At 47.4% G+C, this 20,607-nt stretch overlaps 1 protein-coding gene across 1 annotated transcript in view; it reads left to right on the top strand.

Moving 5' to 3' along the window:
- The window catches only part of Traf5 (TNF receptor associated factor 5), a 47,321-nt gene extending 32,839 nt beyond the window's left edge, over window positions 1-14,482 (top strand). The window contains exons 6-11 of the mRNA XM_032915623.1: window positions 1,748-1,825; window positions 2,101-2,175; window positions 4,292-4,384; window positions 9,547-9,687; window positions 12,286-12,454; window positions 13,700-14,482. Coding sequence (XP_032771514.1) covers window positions 1,748-1,825; window positions 2,101-2,175; window positions 4,292-4,384; window positions 9,547-9,687; window positions 12,286-12,454; window positions 13,700-14,277 — 1,134 coding nt within the window. The 3' untranslated portion in view covers window positions 14,278-14,482. The remainder of the gene's footprint in view (window positions 1-1,747; window positions 1,826-2,100; window positions 2,176-4,291; window positions 4,385-9,546; window positions 9,688-12,285; window positions 12,455-13,699) is intronic.
- The last annotated feature ends 6,125 nt before the right edge of the window (window positions 14,483-20,607 follow it).

Here is a 20,607-nt window from a genome sequence, read left to right as displayed (position 1 = left end):
TTTTAACTGAATTTGGACTAAGGAGAGGGTTTGCCTGGATGGGGATGTGGCTCAGTTAATAGAGTGACTGTCTAGCACGCAGAAAGCTCTGGGTTTGAACCTGAGCACAGTATAAACCAGGCCTGGTGGCTCACATCCCTCATCCCAGCCCTTGGAGATGGCTCACACCCCTCATCCCAGCCCTTGGAGATGGTTCACACCCCTCATCCCAGCCCTTGGAGATGGCTCACACCCCTCATCCCAGCCCTTGGAGATGGTTCACACCCCTCATCCCAGCCCTTGGAGATGGCTCACACCCCTCATCCCAGCCCTTGGAGATGGTTCACACCCCTCATCCCAGCCCTTGGAGATGGTTCACACCCCTCATCCCAGCCCTTGGAGATGGCTCACACCCCTATCCCAGCACTTGGAGATGGCTCACACCCCTATCCCAGCCCTTGGAGATGGTTCACACCCCTCATCCTAGCACTTAGAGATGGTTCACACCCCTCATCCCAGCCCTTGGAGATGGTTCACACCCCTCATCCCAGCCCTTGGAGATGGCTCACACCCCCATCCCAGCACTTGGAGATGGCTCACACCCCTATCCCAGCACTTGGAGATGGTTCACACCCCTATCCCACCACTTGGAGATGGCTCACACCCCTCATCCCAGCCCTTGGAGATGGCTCACACCCCTCATCCCAGCACTTGGAGATGGCTCACACCCCTATCCAGCACTTGGAGATGGCTCACACCCCTCATCCCAGCACTTGAAGATGGTTCACACCCCTATCCCAGCACTTGGAGATGGTTCACACCCCTATCCCAGCACTTGGAGATGGTTCACACCCCTATCCCAGCCCTTGGAGATGGCTCACACCCCTATCTCAGCACTTGGAGATGGCTCACACCCCTCATCCCAGCACTTGGAGATAGCTCACACCCCTCATCCCAGCACTTGGAGATGGTTCACACCCCTATTCCAGCACTTGGAGACAGGAATGATGAGCAGTTTATCCTTGCCTTCTTAGCACTAAGGCAAGTCTGAGCTAAATGAGACAGTGTCTTTAGAAAGAGGTGATCCTGTATCATCTGAGGCTGGAACTGGAGTTCTCTTGGTAACCTGCTTGTCTAACATTCACAAGGCCATAGGTTCGACCCACCACCACACAAACCAGGAGATGCACACTTATACTCTCAGAGCCTGAAAAGTGGAAGCATATCTGAAGTTCAAGGGTAGCCCATCTGTGACTGCATAGACAGGTGATTCTCACATAGGGAAGAGAGAGGGGTCAGTTTGAGATCCTGCAAAGAGTTCTAAACCTTTCCCTTGGTGGAGTTCTATTCCTTTATCATTGGCGAAAATAGCATACGGTCTCTGTAAGCTTGGGAGGTGAGATGCAAGGGCTGGGTCCCTTAGAGGTGATGATAATGGCTTCTCCAGATGCTGTCTGGCTGTAGAGTTAGCATCAGCATAGAGACCACCGGTGCTTTTACGCGTGCAGAGGAGCCTCGCTGGTAGGTCTTAAGTCTGCCTTCTTGATCCCCAAGCCATCTGATCTTTCAGACAGTCAGAAATCTTAAATTTTTTTTTAGTTAAATTCATTTACATCAAGAAGTCAGACACCACTAATCTCTCTTTGGAACTGAGCTATAGCTTCCTACGGAGAGCAAACCACTCGACATGTCTCTCCAGAGAAACCTGTATGAATACCTTGAGGCAAGCGATCTTAGCTTTGTTTCCCACATGCTCTGTCTGTTTCAGGATCATGAGGAAAACTCGTGCCCTGCATATCCAGTGTCTTGTCCCAACAAGTGTGTGCAGACTATTCCGAGAGCTGGGGTGAGTAAACGGTCCTCCCCGGAGGGTGCAGGGCAAGTGTTTAGAATCCTGGCTTAAGGTTTGATGAGAACTGTAGATAGCCAAAGGCCTGGGGATGCCTGCCGCTCTGCCTTCTGAGTGGTCCCTTGCACACTCTTGTTTCCATCCCAGCCCTCTGACTCTCAGAGTCTCTCCTCCTGTCCCTTGCTTCCCCCCAAGTCACCCTTGGCTCCCTGATCCTACCAAATGGTTGGAGAATCCATGTGTTTCCACAGCACAGGTTGTCCATTTTGCAGGTGAACGAGCACCTCACTGTGTGCCCTGAGGCTGAGCAAGACTGTCCCTTTAAGCACTATGGCTGCACGGTCAAGGTAAGCAAGCTGTGGGCCACCTTCATCTCTGCCTTTACAGCTCACCAGCGAGTCCATTTCACTCTGTAACTCTCTTCAGGATCTGGAAGGGTAGACAGACAGCAGAACCTAAGACTACAGCGGTGTTGGGGCTCGCCAGAGAAAGGGAAATGCTGCATACATACATGTCTGCATTCATATGCATCACGTTCATATGTTTGCTCACACGGATGGGGGGGGATCGTTCTGCCATTGTGGGGTTTGTATGCACCACATCTGTAAGCCATCCCAGCATTCTGGACACATGTGCAAAGCAGTTCAGCATTCCAGACACTTGGGCAGCATTTCTGCGTTGTAGTCCTGAAAGTCTGCTGCTTCAGGGTTTGCTCCTAGGCCTTCAACTGATTGGACAAGGCCCACCCACATTATGGTTGGGTCGTCTTAAGGTTGACCAGTTGTATTAATCCTCTGTACAAAATATTCTCACAGCTACACCCCGATGAGCTTTCACTGAACGTAACCTAACCAGGCTGCCACGTGAAACCAAACATAGTGGTTAATTTCTTCTAGTTCTGCTCTGTTGTGTCTATCAGGGTCAGGAACCTTCCAGAGTCATCCTTGCCGTGATTCCTGGCTTTGTAGTACCATCATATACCACTCAACGGTGAAACAAAGAGATTCGAGGCTTTGGCTGGAACTCTGTAGTGAAGTACCCAGCTGATGGGAGGGGAGCGACAGGTTTGGTTCCCAGCACTGGGGGAAGCACTGAAATAAAGCAATTTACAATCGTGTTCAATATTTTACAAGTCCTTAAAATACTTATTCAATAAGTGGTATGAAATAAATTAAAAATAGAGAGAACAAAGTTTGACCTCCATTTCAGACCTTTTGGCAGATTCTATTTGACCAGAGTAGAAATCAAACATTTTGCTGGGTATAACCGATATATTCTCTAAATCTAAAATTACCTAAAATTATCGAAAAATTGTATTTATAACCTAAACACATTTCTTTGGTTTAAAAAAAATATTTGAATAGTTGGAGTGTAGGTCCGTGGTAGATCAGGTAGGGAGCATCCTGATGGGTCCCCATCACCACCCCCAACATGTGTGTTAATTGGAAACTTTAAATACATTGTGACAATTGGTGGTCCTGTTAGCTGCGGAATGGCCAGGGCTTTCCTATCACCTGACGCCATTGCTTCCAGCGCTGAAGACTTTACCGTCAGGCTCCACCTCCAGCTGGGCCTTGTTCTAATGCTAACCTCAGTGTCAGGAGTTGTGGAAGGGTAGGAGAGTCGTTCTCTGGAACCTTCCTTGGAGTATCCAGCCACCCAGCAGCCAGCCCTCAGCTGAAGGGAAGCTGGTGGTAGCCGCTTGCTTAGACACATGTGGAAATGTGGGCCTTTGCTTTTATTGGCAGTAGAGTCTGTCAGCAAATAAACAGTATGATCACCATTTCTCCTCTCAAATGTGTGTAGTCTTCAGGGGAGGGGGAACCATTCTCACCTGTGTGTATCTCAAAGCGCAGTAATTCACACAGGCTGGAATGAAAAGCAGACTGCAGGCTCACTACATCAGGGCAGTATAGAAATATTCACTGGAGGGGTTGGAGAGATGGGTCAGCACTTAAGGGCACTGACTTCTTCCAGAGGTCCAGAGTTCAAATCCCTGCACCCACATGACAGCTCACAACTCTCTATAACTCCAAGATCTGTCACTCATAGAAATGCATGCAGGCAAAATACCAATGCATATAAAATAAACGTAAATAAATTTAAAAAATTAAAGTTAAAAAAAGAATAGCCCAGGCTTAAAAGCAGTCTGCAAGGAAGATAAGCTGTGTGTGTGGTGAGTGGTGGCGGTGTCTGTGCTTCCTACCTAGCCAAGGCAGGAAGAAAATCAGCATGGAGAGTTTTGCTAGCAGCCTGATTCTTTGTCTTCTCGGCTTGTTTGGGCCTTGCTACTGGACAATTCTGAAGAAAAGATGGGATAGAGTCGTTTTTCCTGCAGTATTGCAGGGAAAGAATGTGTCTGGAAACTAAGTAGCAAGTTGCTGAGGCTTTTGTAGCCACGCACCTGCCGCCCTGCTCCTTTGGGGAGCTCAATAACTGCTTTGCCTGTGTTTTGTGTGGCAGGGCAAGCGCGGGAACTTGCAGGAGCACGAGCGGGCAGCCCTGCAGGACCACATGCTTCTGGTTTTAGAGAAGAACTTCCAACTAGAACAGCAGGTGAGTCTTGGGGCCACATGTGAAGGAGGAGGGGGATTGCTGACACTTGGCTACTCTGTTTCGTTTGGTTTGGTTTGATGGTCTCTCTGGTTCCATGCACGCTGATCAAAGGCACACACCTTTCAACCAGTAGGCAGACACACTCATGGTATTAAGGAAGCTTCCAGCTGGAAGGTGCCTTGGAGGTCTGTGAATTCATCCCCTCTCCCTGCAGATGAGCTAACTAAGATCAAAGAAGCCTCAAGTTTGTAACTCCTCAGTGGCAGAATGGACCTCAAGCCAGCTCCCTCCATGTCCTACCGTCCACTCCACAGCCTGCCCACCCACACTTAGCTCCTTACCCATCACATACTAGATTTTTGATATTTTAAAATTAAGTCAGTCCGAGCATTACAGTAGTTGGCAGTCTGTCCTAAGTACTATGGAATTTTGATGTCGGTCTAAACGGCCTCGGAGAAGCTTTGTAACCTGATAAACATATGCTAATTTCATATATACTCACTCGAGCCTGTCAGCTTCCTGGAGCATTCGTCCAAGACCTCCATAAGGCTGGCCTTCAGGGGCAGTTGTATGGAAGGTAATGGTCTTAGAGGACCATTCCAGAAGGCTTTTCAGGCCCACTGTCAGTGAAGGAGTTTAGCACCGCAGAGTACTTTGTGATATCTGATTCCACATTACAGTGGGTGGGTGTGTTTCTCGGGGTCACAGCCAGGAGAACATTAGAAACCCTGACTCAAGAGTAACTCGTCACAGACCTACTGTCTGGGAACTTCTGGTTCTTTATAGACCCTATGCATCCATCCATTGATTAAGAAGAAGTATATGCACTGCTAGAGACAGTGAATCCTGGAAGACACAGACTCTCCATGAAAAATCACAAAAATACAAGTAGATCGGCAGCCGTGCCTCCTGAAACACAATAATGCTTGTGGGATACAAAGGCTGCAGGGAGGCATTTCTGGGAAAGCTGTGCAGCAAGGCACTCTGGGAAAGCCGTGCAGCAAGGCACTTTGGGAAAGCTGTGTAGGCTTTTCAGGGTAGGACACCTAAGTTGTACCTCTGTTTATTTCATTTCATTAATTATGTGTATGAGGTGTGTGTGCATGAGTGCAGCCGTGTGAGGCCAGGAGAGGGTGTCAGATCCCTTGGAGCATAGGCAGCTCTGAGCTGGTCAGCATGGGTTTTGGAAACTGAATTCAGATCCTTTGCTAGAGCTCTATGTGTTTATATCTGCTGAGCCTCTCTCCAGCTTCCTAGGCTGACCTGAAAGGAAACAATAGTCTTCTCGGTTGAACGAAAACAGGGTTTTCAGAAGAGGGGTTTGTGCCCAGACAGGCTGGTATAGAAAATGCTGTAGATTTAAGGAAATGGAGTATTAGGGTGCGTGGACCCCTGAGTGTGAGACAGGGATTCCTGGAGACTGGTGTCTTGGACTGAGACAGCAATGGCCTTCTGCGAGCAAAGATCCAAACACTGTGGTCAGTTACTGTTTTGCTTGTCTGTTTTCTGCCCTGTTTCAGATGAGATCTAAGGATCGAAAGTTAGAACTAATCTTTTTCCGTGTTATGAAACACTTTGCCAGCTCCTTGTCTAATAGTAGTAGCATACAAGCCCGAGCCTGCAGGCCGCACACCACTCCGGTTCACAGGTCTCTGCCCCATTTCTTCATTTGTGAATGGGGCTGTGGTGGGTGGGAGTGAGCGTTGGCACTCGTAGCACGGTGCCCGGCACACAGAAACATTTCAGTGTTGAGAAGAAGAAGCTGGAGGTGGAGATGGCAGAAGGGCATCCCCATGCCCGTGAGCCACGGATCACACAGAGACATTCTGAGCTTTAAGACTGGGAGGCAAGAACCTGGAAATGTTAGTAATTGAGATGGGCACCGCAAGAACAGGAGCAGGTTAGAGGCAAGGGTGGGGAGGAGGACAGTCAGGTGGGCGTTATGACCATGTGTACATTCCTTCATCAAACACACAGCCGATGTCTTCCATGTCAAGCATCATGCTGGGTCCATGAGACATGGTCTCAGCAAACACTCTAGGAAGGAAAAGGACACACAGCACTAAGAGCACGTTCTAAGAGGGGTGAGATGAGCTAGGGCCTGAGCGGGTGATGCAGGTAAGATGTCCCCAGAGGCTGTTCCTTTGAGTGGCCGCACCAAAAGGGTAGCTTCTGGAGTAGGGAAGTTCCCTGATGGGAGCCAGGTACTGAGCAGTCTTGTTAGATACACATGGGCTAGGTCGGTGCTGCACAGTTGTTGGACAGGGTACCAAAGGGTTTGCTAGGTGCTGTGCAGTCTTGCTGGATGCACATGGGTTAGCTCTGTGTTATACAGTCATGCTGTATGCACATGGGGTTTGCTAGGTGCTGTGCAGTCTTGCTGGACAGGATGCACATGGGTTAGCTAGGTGCTGTGCAGTCTTGCTGGATGCACATGAGTTAGGTAGGTGCTGTGCGGTCTTGCTGGATGTACAAAGGTTAGCACATGGGGTTTGCTAGGTGCTGTGCAGTCATGCTGGATGCACATGAGTTAGGTAGGTGCTGTGCGGTCTTGCTGGACAGGATGCACATGGGGTTTGCTAGGTGCTGTGCAGCCTTGCTGGACAGGATGCATATGGGTTAACTAGGTGCTGTGCAGCCTTGCTGGATGCACATGGGCTAGCTCTGTGTTATACAGTCTTGCTGGATGCACATGAGGTAGCTAGGTGCTGTGCAGTCTTGCTGGACAGGATGCACAAAGGTCAGAAGTAAGCATGAAGCCACAAGGGTATCAGATTATGTAGAGCCCCATTTGTCCTTTTTGAAAAAGCCACTGGAGACATTGAAGCAGGAAAACAGAAGACCAAATCTGTCCGTTGGTGGTGTTGGTTGTGGTGTGAACGTGAACTGGAGGAGGACGTTTGCCACCAAGCAGATATTTTTCCAGGACCTACTGGTACCAGGCTCCATCCAGTTTCTGTGAGATCCAGACAGGCCCCAGCTCCCATGGAGGGAGCACTCCTGTGTGAGGGCACAAGGTCTCAGGGTAAGAACAGGTGGGAAGTATCACAGCCTAGGTAAGAACTGATGAAGACTGGAAGAGCTAAAACAGATAGTGTGTGTGTGTGTGTGTGTGTGTGTGTGTGTGTGTGTGTCTGGGTGTGTCAGTGTGTATGTGCCAATGTGTGTGTGTATCTGGGTGTTAGTGTAAGTGTATATATTTGTGTCTCTGTATGTCAGTGTGTGTGTCTATGTATCAGTGTGAGTGTGTGTGTGTGTGTGTGTGTGTTTCTGGGTGTGTCAGTGTGTATGTGCCAGTGTGTGCTTGGGTATTAGTGTAAGTGTGTATATGTATGTCTCTTTATGTCAGTGTGTGTGTCTATGTATCAGTGTGAGTGTGTGTATGTGTCTGTGTGTGTATGCCTGTGTGTGTGTTCAGATGTGTTGATGTGTGTCAGTGTGTATCGGTATATATGTGAATGAGCATGTGCCAGTGCGTGAGTGTGTGTGTCAATATGTATTAGTATAAGTAAGTATATGTGTGTTTGTGTGTGTATAAGTGTGTGTGTGTCTGTATGTATATGTGTGTCAATGTGTGTGTGTTTCTGTGTCAGTGTGTGTATGTCTGTGTGAGTGTGTATGTGTGCATGTGTGTCAGAGTATATCTGTGTATGTGTCTGTGTGTGTCTGTGTTAGTGTGTGTATCTGTGTGTACATGTGTCTGTGTGTGTATCTGTGTGTGTACATGTGTCTGTGTGTGAGTGTGTGTCAGTATGTGAATGTGTGTCTGTGTATCAGTGTGTGTGTGTATGTGTCTGTGCGTGTGTGTGCCTGTGTGTGTGTCCAGATGTGTTGATGTGTATTAGTGTGTATCAGTATGTATGTAAGTATGTGTCAGTGTGTGAGTGTGTGTGTCTATGTATTAGTGTAAGTAAGTATATGTGTGTCTGTGTGTGAGTATGTATGTATATGTGTGTTGATGTGTGTGTGTTTCTGTGTACCAGTGTGTGTATATCTATGTGAGTGTGTGTGTCAGCGTGTATCTGTTTATGTGTCTGTGTGTTTGTGTTACTGTGTGTGTGTCTGTGTGTGTACATGTGTCTATGTGAGTGTCAGTATGTGAATGTGTCTGTGTATCAGTGTGTGTGTCACTGTGTAAATGTGTCCTAGGTATCAGTGTGTGTATGTGTGTCTGTGTGAGTATGTGTGAGTGTATGTCAGTGTGTATCTGTGTACGTGTCTGTGTGTGTCAGTATGAGTGACTATGTGTGCCAGTGTGTGTGTGTCTGAGTGTGTGTTATGTGGTATGTATCTATGTAAGGTATGTTTCTGTCAGTCTGTATATGTGTATGTGTATATTGTATGTCTGTGATACATACACCTGAAATTCCAGCACTTAGGAGGTAGAGGCAGGAGGGCTAGGTCATCCTCAGCTATGTAGTTAGCTCCAGGTCAGCCTGGGTCACACCAGAAACCAGAAACCAAGCAAACACGCAGATGAGATGAAGTGAGGAATGGATGTAAGAACTTCTCTTGGTATGATGTGTGTGGAAGGTGCCCAGCACTCAGGCTGAGCGGGACCTCTCTCAGGTGTGGGGGGATGGCTGAGTGGGTACGAACACTTGCTGCATGAACACTAGGACCTAAATTCAGATCCCACCCACAGAGTTGTGGTCCCAGGAGGGCCATCAGCCTAAGCCCAGGTTCAGTGAGAGACTCTGTCTCAAGGGAAGAGATAGAAAGCACTAGACATGCATGCGTGAACACACACTCACAGATTGTGACATCTATGTTTGGCAGTGCTCAGTGGGTTGGGCTATACTTGCTGATGGTTACCTGAAGGGGCCCTTTGGGTAGGGCAGAGACAGAGCAGACGAATGAGGTCTCCCGTAGCACTGATCGGTGTCTTGGCTGGCTGACTGCACACCGAAAGAGTGCACCAAGCCAGTTCATCGAGTTCGGCCAGGTGACACTCCTGACCAGCTGGCCCATCACTGTGGGTGAGGAATGGAACATTCTATGGTTCTGGTTTTAGAGAGCACCAGCAAATCCTTTCTTAAATCACATGGGATTCTGCCTGACAACAATGGCCTTAGAAATGCTCATGTACTGTCGCCCTCTAGAAAGTCTTACCCTATTACCTGTGTACATGCACTTAACAACTCTCTCCTACCCGTTGTTAGATCTCTGACTTATATCAGAGTCTCGAGCAGAAAGAAAGCAAGATCCAGCAGCTTGCAGGAACTGTGAAGAAGTTCGAGAAGGAGCTTAAGCAGTTCACACAGATGTTCGGCAGAAATGGAAGTTTCCTCTCAAATGTCCAGGTAAGAGCTGGACAGTGATGTCCCAGGGGCAGAAAGTGCTGACTCCGTGGCTCAGGCCACCTGTAACTTGAGTTCCAGAGGATCCGATGCTCTCTTCTGACCTCCTACATACACATGGTGAATACACATGCACTCAGGCACACACACGTGCACATAATAATTCTTGAAAAGAAAAGAAGGGCTGGAGAAATAGCTCAGCACTTAGGAGCACTTGCTGCTCCTGCAGAGGACCTGGGTTCAAATCCCAGTACACACATGATGTGAGTTTACAACCATCCATAACTCCAGTTCCCAGGGATCCAATACCAAAGTTTTGACCTTTGTGGTCACCAAGCATATACAAAGTTCACAGACATACATGCAGGCAAAACGTTCCCATAAAAAAAAAAAAAATCCGGGGTTGGAGATTTAGCTCAGTGGTAGAGCGCTTGCCTAGAGAGATGGCTCAGCGGTTAAGAGCACTGACTGCACTTCCAGAGGTCCTGAGTTCAATTCCCAGCGACCACATGGTGGCTCACAACCATCTGCAGTGGGATTAGAGGCCCCTCTTCTGGTGTGTCTGAAGACAGCTACAATGTATCCTATACCTGAAATAAATAAATAATCCTTTAAAAAGAATCCAGCAGAGGCATGGCTTTTTCTGTTCAAAGCTATGATCCGCTTTTAGTCAGCAGCAAAGGGGTCTTCTTAGCTTTCAACATGGAAGCCATTTCAAATGCATAGTCACCCTCCTCTCTTCTGGCTGTAGCCGTGGACCACCAGAGAGCATACCGCATGTGTGCGGCCCCCTGCATGTCTCTTACATGACTCAGTATACCAGTGTTGGTGCACTGGTTCATTTGTGTGTCAACTTGACACGAGCTGAGGTTATCACAGAAAAAGGAGCCTCCCTTGAGAAAAGGCCTCCATGAGGGCCAGCTGTAAGGCATTTTCCCAATTAGTGATCAAAGGGGAAGGACCCAGCCCATGGTGGGTGGTGCCATCCCCAGGCTGGTGTTCCTGGGTTCTGTAAGAGAGCAAGCTGAGCAAGGCAGGGGAAGCAAGCCAGTAAGTAACATCCCTCCATGGCCTCTGCATCAGCTCCTGCTTCCTGCCCTGTGTGAGCCCCTGTCCTGACTTCCTTTGGTGATGAACAGCAATGTGGAAGTGTAAGCTGAATAAACCCTTTCCTCCCCAACTTGCTTCTTTTTCATGATGTTTGTGCAAGAATAGGAACCTTGACTAAGACAGTTGGTAAATGCAACATTTATGCCACACTTCCATAGTATGTGTGGAAATTAGGGTCTTAATGAATGTCGAGTTATATTTTCCTGTTTGAGAACATTGTTCTTCATTCTGCAGAATTAATGATGTAAATTCATTAATTCCCCTGGGAAGGGCCTTCCTTAATCAACACTCAGTGGATCCCAAATGTTAACTAGCCACAAACGGATCCCTAATGAATAAAAGCTCTCTCATGTCAAGATTTGTAGTAGAAGATTTCAAGACATACAACATGGACAATGTGTTTGAAATTTGTATTGTTCCAGAAAGTCTAGGCCATATAAGCTTTATACTTGTTCACTATATCATATACATATATACATACATACATATATGTACCTGTTCTACATGTGCTGTGCATGTATGTGCAGGTCTGTGTGCACACATACATATGTATGTGTTAGTATATCCAGAAAAAAAGGAACCTGTCATTCTGTTAGTTCTGACTTTTTTCTAAACACAGAGCAACAGGGAGGAATTAACACTAAATGGGTTGGGCTGAAGAGATGGCTCAGTAGTTAAGAGCACTGATTGCTCTTCCAGAGGACCTGAGTTCAATTCCCAGCAACCACATGGTGGCTCACAACCATCTGATGTGTCTAAAGACAGCTACAGTGTGCTCACATATATAAATATTAATATATTTATTAATATACTATATAATATAATATAGTATATGTTATAATATAATATACTATATTAATGCCTCAATAAATAATTATAGCATTAATATTTGTTTATAATAATGTATAAAACAAATAATTAAAATTATTAGTATATTGAAATATTAATAATGTATTTTTAATACATAAATAGTATGTGTGGGAATTCTATGTATTTATATAAAATAAAAATATGCATTTACATATTATATATAAAATAAACAAATGCATCCTTTTAAAAAAGACAGGCAAGGCAGGCAGATTAATGCCCTCCATGTGAGAGATCCACAGAGCAGCTAGGTCTCTTCCAGACTTGTGTCCTGCTCTCCCTCCTGCTCCTGCTCAGCCTCCTTACAGAGAGGGAACTGGGGAAGGCTTCTGAGGGAAGAAAATGCTAAGTCGAGAGGAGCACAGAGGACCATGTGTGTACGTGGAGGGGGGACTTTAGACACATCCAGGAAAGCTCAAAGGTTTACAAGAGGAGTGCAGCCTGGAGAGGAGAACAAGACAGAGACAGTGGCTGCGGACTCTGCAGTGCTCGCCGAACTCCCTCTGTGACACTGCCACTTTCATTGGTGGATTATTACATGTGAAACATTTGTGTTAAAATTCACCCAACAAGGTACGAATACGTTTTCTGATTTCCAAGAACTGTGCTCTCTTTTGTACCAAGGCTCTCACCAGTCACACGGACAAGTCGGCTTGGCTGGAAGCGCAGGTGCGGCAGCTGCTACAAATAGTTAACCAGCAGCAAAGCCGGCTTGATCTGAGGTGTTTGGTGGATGCTGTGGACAGTGTGAAGCAGAGGATCACCCAGCTGGAGGCCAGTGACCAAAGATTAGGTAGGTGTGCGGGAAGCAGTCCAGTTCCCTCTCGTGACTTCCCTGTCTGCGTGCATTGGTGGCAGAGGTTAAGTCACAGCCAGCTTTCCAGGATACACAGTGGCTGAATCCTGTTTGTGAAGCAGCATGAGGTCCTAGCTGCCTCAGAAAATAAGGGTCGCCACAATGTGTGGGAAGTCAGACAAGAGACTGAAACCCCCCAGGCAGTCCCAAGCTAAGGGAGAGGGGTGATGGGTGACTTAGGGTTTGGCACACGGGGGCCAGTGAGATTGCTTAGTGAGTGACTTGCTATGCAATATCAGTGACGTCTCTGTTGCTGTGACAAAGCACCACCGACCAAGGTAACTTACAGGAGGAAGGTGTATTTGGGCTTATGGTCCCAGAGAGATAGGAATTTACCACCATTTCATAGAGAAACATGGCGGCAGACGGGCAGGCATGGTGTTGGAGCAGCTAAGCCCAGTGACTCGACTCCTCCAACAAGACCACACCTCCTAATCCTCCCCCAACAGCCACCAACAGGGGACCAAGTATTCCAATGACTGGGACTTATGAGACACAACTCATTCAAACTATGACACCCAGAGTTTGATATCTGGAACTCACACAATGGAGGGAAAGAACCAACTATGGAAAGTGATTCTATGACCTCCACAAGTATGCCGGGGCACACATGCCTTCACTCACGCATGGACACACACACACACACACACATACACACATACACTAGTTAGAGGAACATAAGGCTTAGCAGCATGGGAATTCACTTGAGGTGAATGTCCTGTGTGTCTTATACTCAGGCAAGCTAAGAGTGAAGAGGACACATTCATGTCTGCTTGGTGTCAGCTTACCAAAGCCAAGTTAATTAGCAATATGTGTGAATGTGTGTGTGGTGCACATGTGTGTAATGCACATGTGTGTGGTGCACTTGTGTGTGGTATACATGCATGTGGTTCACATGTGGGTGTAGTATACATGTTGGTGCATGTGTGTATGGTACACATGTGTGTGGTACACATGTGTATGGTGAACATGTGTGTGGTGTGCATGTGTGTGGTACACGTGTGGTGCACATGTATGTGGTGCACATGTGTGTGGTACACATGTATGTGGTGCACATGGGTGTGGTGAACATGTGTGTGGTGCGCATGTGTATGGTGCACATGCAGACAGCATGCTGATAGTTCACTGGCAGTGTTTGATGATGGCCCAAGCTGCAGCCTCCTGTTCTGTGTTTCCTTTCAGTTGTTTTAGAGGGGGAGACCAATAAGCACGACGCACACATTAATATCCACAAAGCACAGCTGAATAAGAACGAAGAACGGTTTAAGCTGCTGGAGGGCGCCTGCTACAGTGGCAAGCTCATTTGGAAGGTGACAGATTACAAGGCGAAGAAGAGGGAGGCCGTGGAGGGGCACACAGTGTCCGTCTTCAGCCAGCCTTTCTACACCAGCCGCTGTGGCTACCGGCTCTGTGCCAGAGCGTACCTGAACGGGGATGGGTCGGGGAAGGGGACGCACCTGTCTCTGTACTTTGTGGTGATGCGGGGTGAGTTCGACTCACTATTACAGTGGCCATTCAGGCAGAGGGTGACACTAATGCTTTTGGATCAGAGTGGCAAGAAGAACCACATTGTGGAGACCTTCAAAGCTGACCCCAACAGCAGCAGCTTCAGAAGACCGGACGGGGAGATGAACATTGCCTCTGGCTGTCCCCGCTTTGTTTCTCATTCTACTCTGGAGAGTTCCAGGAACACCTACATTAAAGACGACACCCTATTCTTGAAAGTGGCCGTGGATTTAACTGACTTGGAGGATCTGTAAATGTTAACTGATAGCTCCACACAGGAGCCGATGTGACTCTCCTTTAAGCCACGCCCTCTGGGCGGAGCATGCTTTTGTTCTTATCTTCCTGCCTTTAATGTCCGATGTGACACCTTGGATCCTTCCCCGGTTCGAAACGTCAGACTCTTAGCTGTTATTTATATTTTTATATCTTCTGAGAAATTATAATAATTTGTCAATAGGGCCTGGGGCTCCTCTCTCTCACCGATGTTTGGGAAGTGTTTACAGGGAGTCCAGTGCTCAGTGTGACTGACTACTCAGGGGCAGAATTCCCGCTGAAATGCCTTGGCATTTTATCAGCTGACTCACCGCTTCCACACCCGAGCCTGGGCCTGCAGCAGCCACTTGTCAGAGGCAGGCAGGCTGTGCCGGTCAAGCATGGGTGATGCAGCTCAGTAGGCTGCACTTGGAGTAACTCCTGGGAAACGGCACCACCTGTGTTTTATAGGATTCACTAGCACCATGTAGGCACAGTTTTCAAACTGCGGTAACAGCTGGTAAATGGGTGGGTTCTTCGTCCTTCTCCACTGACACACAAGGTGCCCAGGAGCAGATGTAAGTTCAGATCTGATTAGGTTTGGCCAAGTGAAGAGTATCTTCTTAGGTCAAAATAGTCAACTATACCAGTTTCACAAACTCAGCCGGGTGACCTTTGTAAGGAAGTACGTGTGAGGATGAGCGAAAATCATTATTATTGAGAAAATATGAGAAAAAGACAAAGGGGGTTCCGTTCGCTATGGATAGATAGCGGCTGTCCGAACATTCCTGTTCTTTCAGAGGAACTTTCAAATTCATATATTGACCAGAAGACGAGCATTTGTAGAAACTTGTAGAGTTTCCTGTCAAAGTCCTGAGTACTCTGTGACCAGAAATGACCAGGTTCTTGTACATCTGTCTATTGCAATAGTTCTCAACCTGTGGGTCACGACCCCTTTGGGGGTCACATGACCCTTTCTCGAGGGGGTTATCTAAGACTGTCAGAAAACTCAATATTTGCATTACAATTCATAACAGTAGCAAAATTACAGTTATGAAGTAGCAACAAAAATTATTTTAGGGTTGGGGGTCCCCACAACATGAGGAGATACGTTAAAGGGTCACAGCATTGGGAAGGTCGAGAACCGCTGGTCTTTTGGGTCTGTGTTAAATGCAAGCCACAATCTACCCTTTCAGCTCAGTAAGCCTGAGACTGATCTGCCATCCTGCCCTGACTGGAAACGGGAGCTGTGCTCATGTAGCGTCAGCTCCTAAGCACAAAAGACAAGTGTCCTGGGACAAGGGCCACGTTAGAGCTCAGGAGATACTATGCTCTTGCAGCTAGTACTTAACCTGTATAAGAGACAGAACCTGGGCCCACAGAGACGGCTCAGTGGTTAGAGTGCTTGCTGCTCTTCCAGGGAACGTGAATTCAGTTCATAGTGCCCATGTCAGGTAGGTCCCAGCGACCTGTAACTCAGGGGTCTGGCCTCCGTGGACACCTGCACACACCTTCACACAGATGCTCACAGATACACAGACTCTTAAAAACAAAACATGGGGCTCAAGAGATGATTCAGCAGTTAAGACTGTTGACTGCTCTTTCAAGGACACAATTTCAATTTCTAGCACTCATGGAGGCTCACAACCACCTGTACTCAAGTTCCAAGGGATCCGATGCCCCCTGCTGGCCTCTGTCGGTACTGCGTTCACGTTTGCAGACATGCAGGCAGGCAAACCACCCATCCACATAAAATATTGTTTTTAAGTAGAAACAACTTACCTGACTGGCCTCTGGGAGTCCAGGAACCCTCTTAATCTCTTCTGTGAAAAAGTGATATACTAGATCCACAGGACTTGTCCCAAAGGAAAGAACGTGAGTCAAATGTAGCATAGAAATACTTACATCACTTTGCTGGTGAGCAGTGATGGTCTGTGACCTTAGAATAATCCAGGAGCCCAGTTTGTAGCCCACAGGCCAGACTAGGGAATTCTGTGGTTTGTTCACTGTTTCATGTCTGTATTAGGGTTCTCTAGAGTAACAGAATATTTATATAGTGTGTGTATGTGTGTGCACAAGTGTGCATGTGTACATGGTGTGTGTGTGTGGCTATTGGCTGTGGAATGACAACCCTGCATCAGTGGACTAGCCTGTCTGTCGATGGAGAGACATCGCTGACTGCATTGTGTGCAGCAATGAGGCATGCCTGGAGGACGTGGGTCACTGGGCTATGCCTTTGAAGGGCACGTCTTGTCCCTGGCCTCTCCCCGCTCCCTCCACTTTCTCAGACCTAATATGCCTCTCCATCAAAATGCTCTGCCTCACCACAGGCTTAAGTCAGTGAGGCCCAGAGAGCATGAAGCTTCTGAGGCTGTGAGCTGAGTTCTTCATCCTGAGCTATGGATCTGGGGCACTGTGTCCTGGGACAGAGAAACGAGCACCACCTCTAATTCACTTCCCATTCCATGCAGCTACACCGGTTTGTTGTGTTTTTCGAGAGTGCTTGCAAATAAAGCAATCTGAAATTTTTTTTTTCATCCTGGGCCCTGCATCTTGACTGGGCAGCACAGTAGAACTGGCTCTGGAGGCGTAGGTGTGGGTGAGCCGGCTCAAGGGCAGGAGAGCAGGAGTGCTGACCCTGTGTCCTGTCTGTGGCAGCATTGGGTGGACTAGCCAGAGCCATGCTCAGAGCTTGCACGGATGATGCGGGTAAGGGAGGGATAGCCAGCGCACTGACCGGCTCAACTACCACCCAGATATCATCTGCCAATCGTTAGGATGCATCAAAAAGGCCAGACCTGCCAATCCAGAGCTGCAGGATCTCCATGACACAGGTCAGCAACAGGAGTCCTGCTGAGGAGCCAATATCAATGGTGTCACAGAAGCCAGAGACCTCAAACCAGACCAATGGTTGCAATGAACATTTGTGAGTGAAGATGTGGGGACAGAGGAATCTACTGTGGAACATGCTGTGACTTGCTACAGCTTCCACAGCGAGACATTTTCTACCTTTGTTCTCTCTCTCTCTCTCTCTCTCTCTCTCTCTCTCTCTCTCTCTCTCTCTCGTGTGTGTGTGTGTGTGTGTGTGTGTGTGTGTGTGTGTGTGTTTGTTTATTTTGGGGAAGTTACAAGAAAGAAGAGGGATATGAAGCGAAGGAGAGATAAGCAGGACTGGGGTGCATGAGGTAAAACTTAAACCAATTAAAGTTTTTTGTTTTTTTTTTTTAAGAATAATAGAAAGAGAAGATTCACAGAGACAACCTATTTCCTCTTTCTTCTCATTTAGAGACACAACACTACAATCCATCAAGACAGTTCAGGAAAGATGCCCACAGCCACAAAGGCAGATAATGAAAAATGAAGTATTTTAATTTTTTATTTTATTGTGGAGTTAGGGAGGAAACCCAGAGCCTTACTCATGGTTGACAAACATCCCACTCCTGATCTTCAGCCCAAGCTGGGTCCATGCTCCATGCCCTCACTCACAGCGTGGCTAAATTTCACTGTTTAAGCGTTCATCCTGTACCCAACAATGCATGCTACATCAAAGTTTATTCAACAAATCAGTTTTTGGATAACCATCTGTGTGTATGTGTATGTGTTTCTAGGTACAGGCACACATGTGTGCATGTGTCCAGAAATTAACTCCTGCTACATTTTGTTGTACTAAATCAACATCATGAGATCTAAAGGTGCTAACCGCGATATAGAAACACTCACTAAAAAGTTTTCATCGACAGTTGAAAGAAAACTAACAAATAATTTTTTAAAGGCTTCTGAATATTAACAAGGAGTTCATAAGCCCAGGAGGGCTGAGTTTTCTAGCAGGTTCTGTCCTGTTGGCCTGCTCAAGTCCAGCCATGGATTCTCTGTTGAAACAAACACGGTGCTCCCAAAGCCTGCTCTCCCTGTCCTGGCTGGAATTTGGCCAGGGAGATCGGGGAAAGACTGGATCTGGACAAGACAGACTGAAAGGAAGAAGGCATTCCAGGTGCAGGCTTTTCCTCTCCTTTTGAGCTGAGGGCTGTGCTGCTGCCAAGGCCACTCTGGTCCTCACAATCGTCCAGGCTTCGGAACTCAGGGCAAAAACAGTCACAAGCAGAAAGGAAAGAGAGCTAACCAACAAGGCTTCGAAAGGAGGCGGGGAGAGTCGCCTTTTCTCCAAGTAAGCCAGCTGTGACTCTGCCAAGTTGGTGGAGAGGTGCCCATAAGAACTTCTGACCGGTCCTTACAGGTCACAGCACCTCAGTGTCATCTCAGGAGCTGACAGGCAGCAGGCCTCATCTCAGGTTTCAGGTCAGCTGGCCTGGTTTTGGGGGGCAGCATTGGGGCTAGGTCTCCTCCACTTGTGCACCCCTCTATGCAGTGTACCCACTCAGGACAGAAGCGTCTGCCACTGTGCTCCTCACCCAGGAGTGTAAATGCACTTACTCAGCCTCCTCTCCCCCTTCACACCTCCAGCCTCCTTGTGTGAGAGCCCTGGGTGCAGGAGCCTTTATGCCCCTGTCTCTTCCAGATACACAATGTAGTTACCCAGAGCGGAGGCAGAGGAAGGAGCCTGGTGTATCTGCACCACTGCGTAGATTGCTAGTTCTAGGCAAGGGGCCGTGTCTTACAAGTTATGACTGGCATGTAGCAGGTGGTCAACGCACTTTTTATTTCACTTACTAAGCTACTTTTATGTCACTTGACACGCACTAGAATTATCTGAAAGGAGGGGACCTCAAATGAGAAAACGCCTCTATAAGATCAGGCACGTTTTCTTAATTAGCAATGGATGGGAGAGGGGCCAGCCATTGTGGGCGGTGTCATCCCTAGGCTGGTGGTCCTGGGTTCTGTAAGAAAGCAGGTTGAGCAAGCCATGGGGAGCAAGCCAGTCAGCAGCACCCCTCCGTGGCCTCTGCATCAGCCCCTGCCTCCAGGTTTCTGCCCTGTTTGAGTTCCTGCCCTGATTCTCTTCAATGATGAACAATGATATGGAAAATCAAGCCAAATAAAGCCTTTCCTCCCAACTTGCATTTTGGTCACGGTGTTTCATCGCAGCAAGAGAAACCCTGACTAAGGCAGTATCCCCTAGGAGATGGGTCAGGAGTAGGGTTACCAGAGTGCTCTACCAGATGACAGAAAGCTAAGCGTTTATTACTCAGGAAGCTCTTGGAAGATTTCCCGAGAACACAATGACAAGTGTGGGTGACTCTGTCTGGATCACCGTACCCCTTATTTTGATAGTGCCTTTCTTGCGTTCTGCTGCACTTTAAGACACTTGACATGTGACCTTCCCGGAGAGAGGCAAAGGAACCCAGACTACAGCTCTGCCTTCCTGCTCAGTCCTGATGGGTGTGTACACAGCAGTGGAAACACCCCTAAGCTGTTTTCCATCTCACTCCAAAACAACTCAGCACAAGGGGATTGCTCATGTGTGAGAGGCAAGAACCCCAGAGGAGAGCCTGTGTTTATCATCACTCCTGAAACGCACTTCAGTGGGACAGTATGTGGAGGTGCCCATGGAGAATATAATTCTAACGCAGAGCAGGTGACAGCCTCCGAGAAACATGGCCAGACCAATATGTATATTCATGTCTTAGTTTTCAGCAAAGGTCATAGGAAAATTTAAATACAATAGCAAAAAAAGCTTAGCTTACAAAGAAAATATAAAGAAATATTGGTTATTTTGGGAGTTGGAAAGATGGCTCAGTGGTTGGGCCCCAGCTACTGGTACATTCATGAAGGCAAAACACCCATACACACAAAAATAAATAAATAAATAAATAAATAAATAATAAAAAATCTTTTGAAAAAAATTCCAAAGTGTCTGGGAGGTGAACGTCCGAGAATGTTTCGGAATGCCATTCTGCTGTCAAAACATTCCACGTTTTCTAAAGGATTTTACCCCACTTCTGGTTTCCCCTGGCGTTCATTTCAAACTTTTTCCTTGTCCTCAATAGTTCCACACTGTCTGCAGGATAAAAGCCTTAAACTCCTGTCTTAATTCTTTTCAGTTATAGTTCCCTTTATTTTCCAACGTCAGGGAGTTTTTTGAACATGTAACTCTAGGAACGGAGAGCCTCAAATCTCCCAGCATTGAATACAAAATGTTATATGAATGTGCTGTTGTCTCCAGTACAAGGTATAGCTAGCTTTAAGTGTTCAAAATGATGCGACTTTCAGCTTAAGCCTGTCCACACCAAGCACAAGCTGTCTCTCACCACCCGATCCTGCTCTGCTGCCAACCAGGACTCACTGGAAACTTCCAGCAGACCAGGAGCCAGAGGAATCCACCCACCACCCACAGCCCGAAGCTTGACAGACAGAACAAGGCTGGGCGGGACTTC

This window comes from Rattus rattus, chromosome 10, assembly GCF_011064425.1.
Source record: "Rattus rattus isolate New Zealand chromosome 10, Rrattus_CSIRO_v1, whole genome shotgun sequence".
NCBI classification, from domain to species: Eukaryota; Metazoa; Chordata; class Mammalia; order Rodentia; family Muridae; genus Rattus; species Rattus rattus.
The sequence above is the reverse complement of the archived record's forward strand: the minus strand, read 5'-3'. Positions and strand labels throughout refer to the sequence as shown.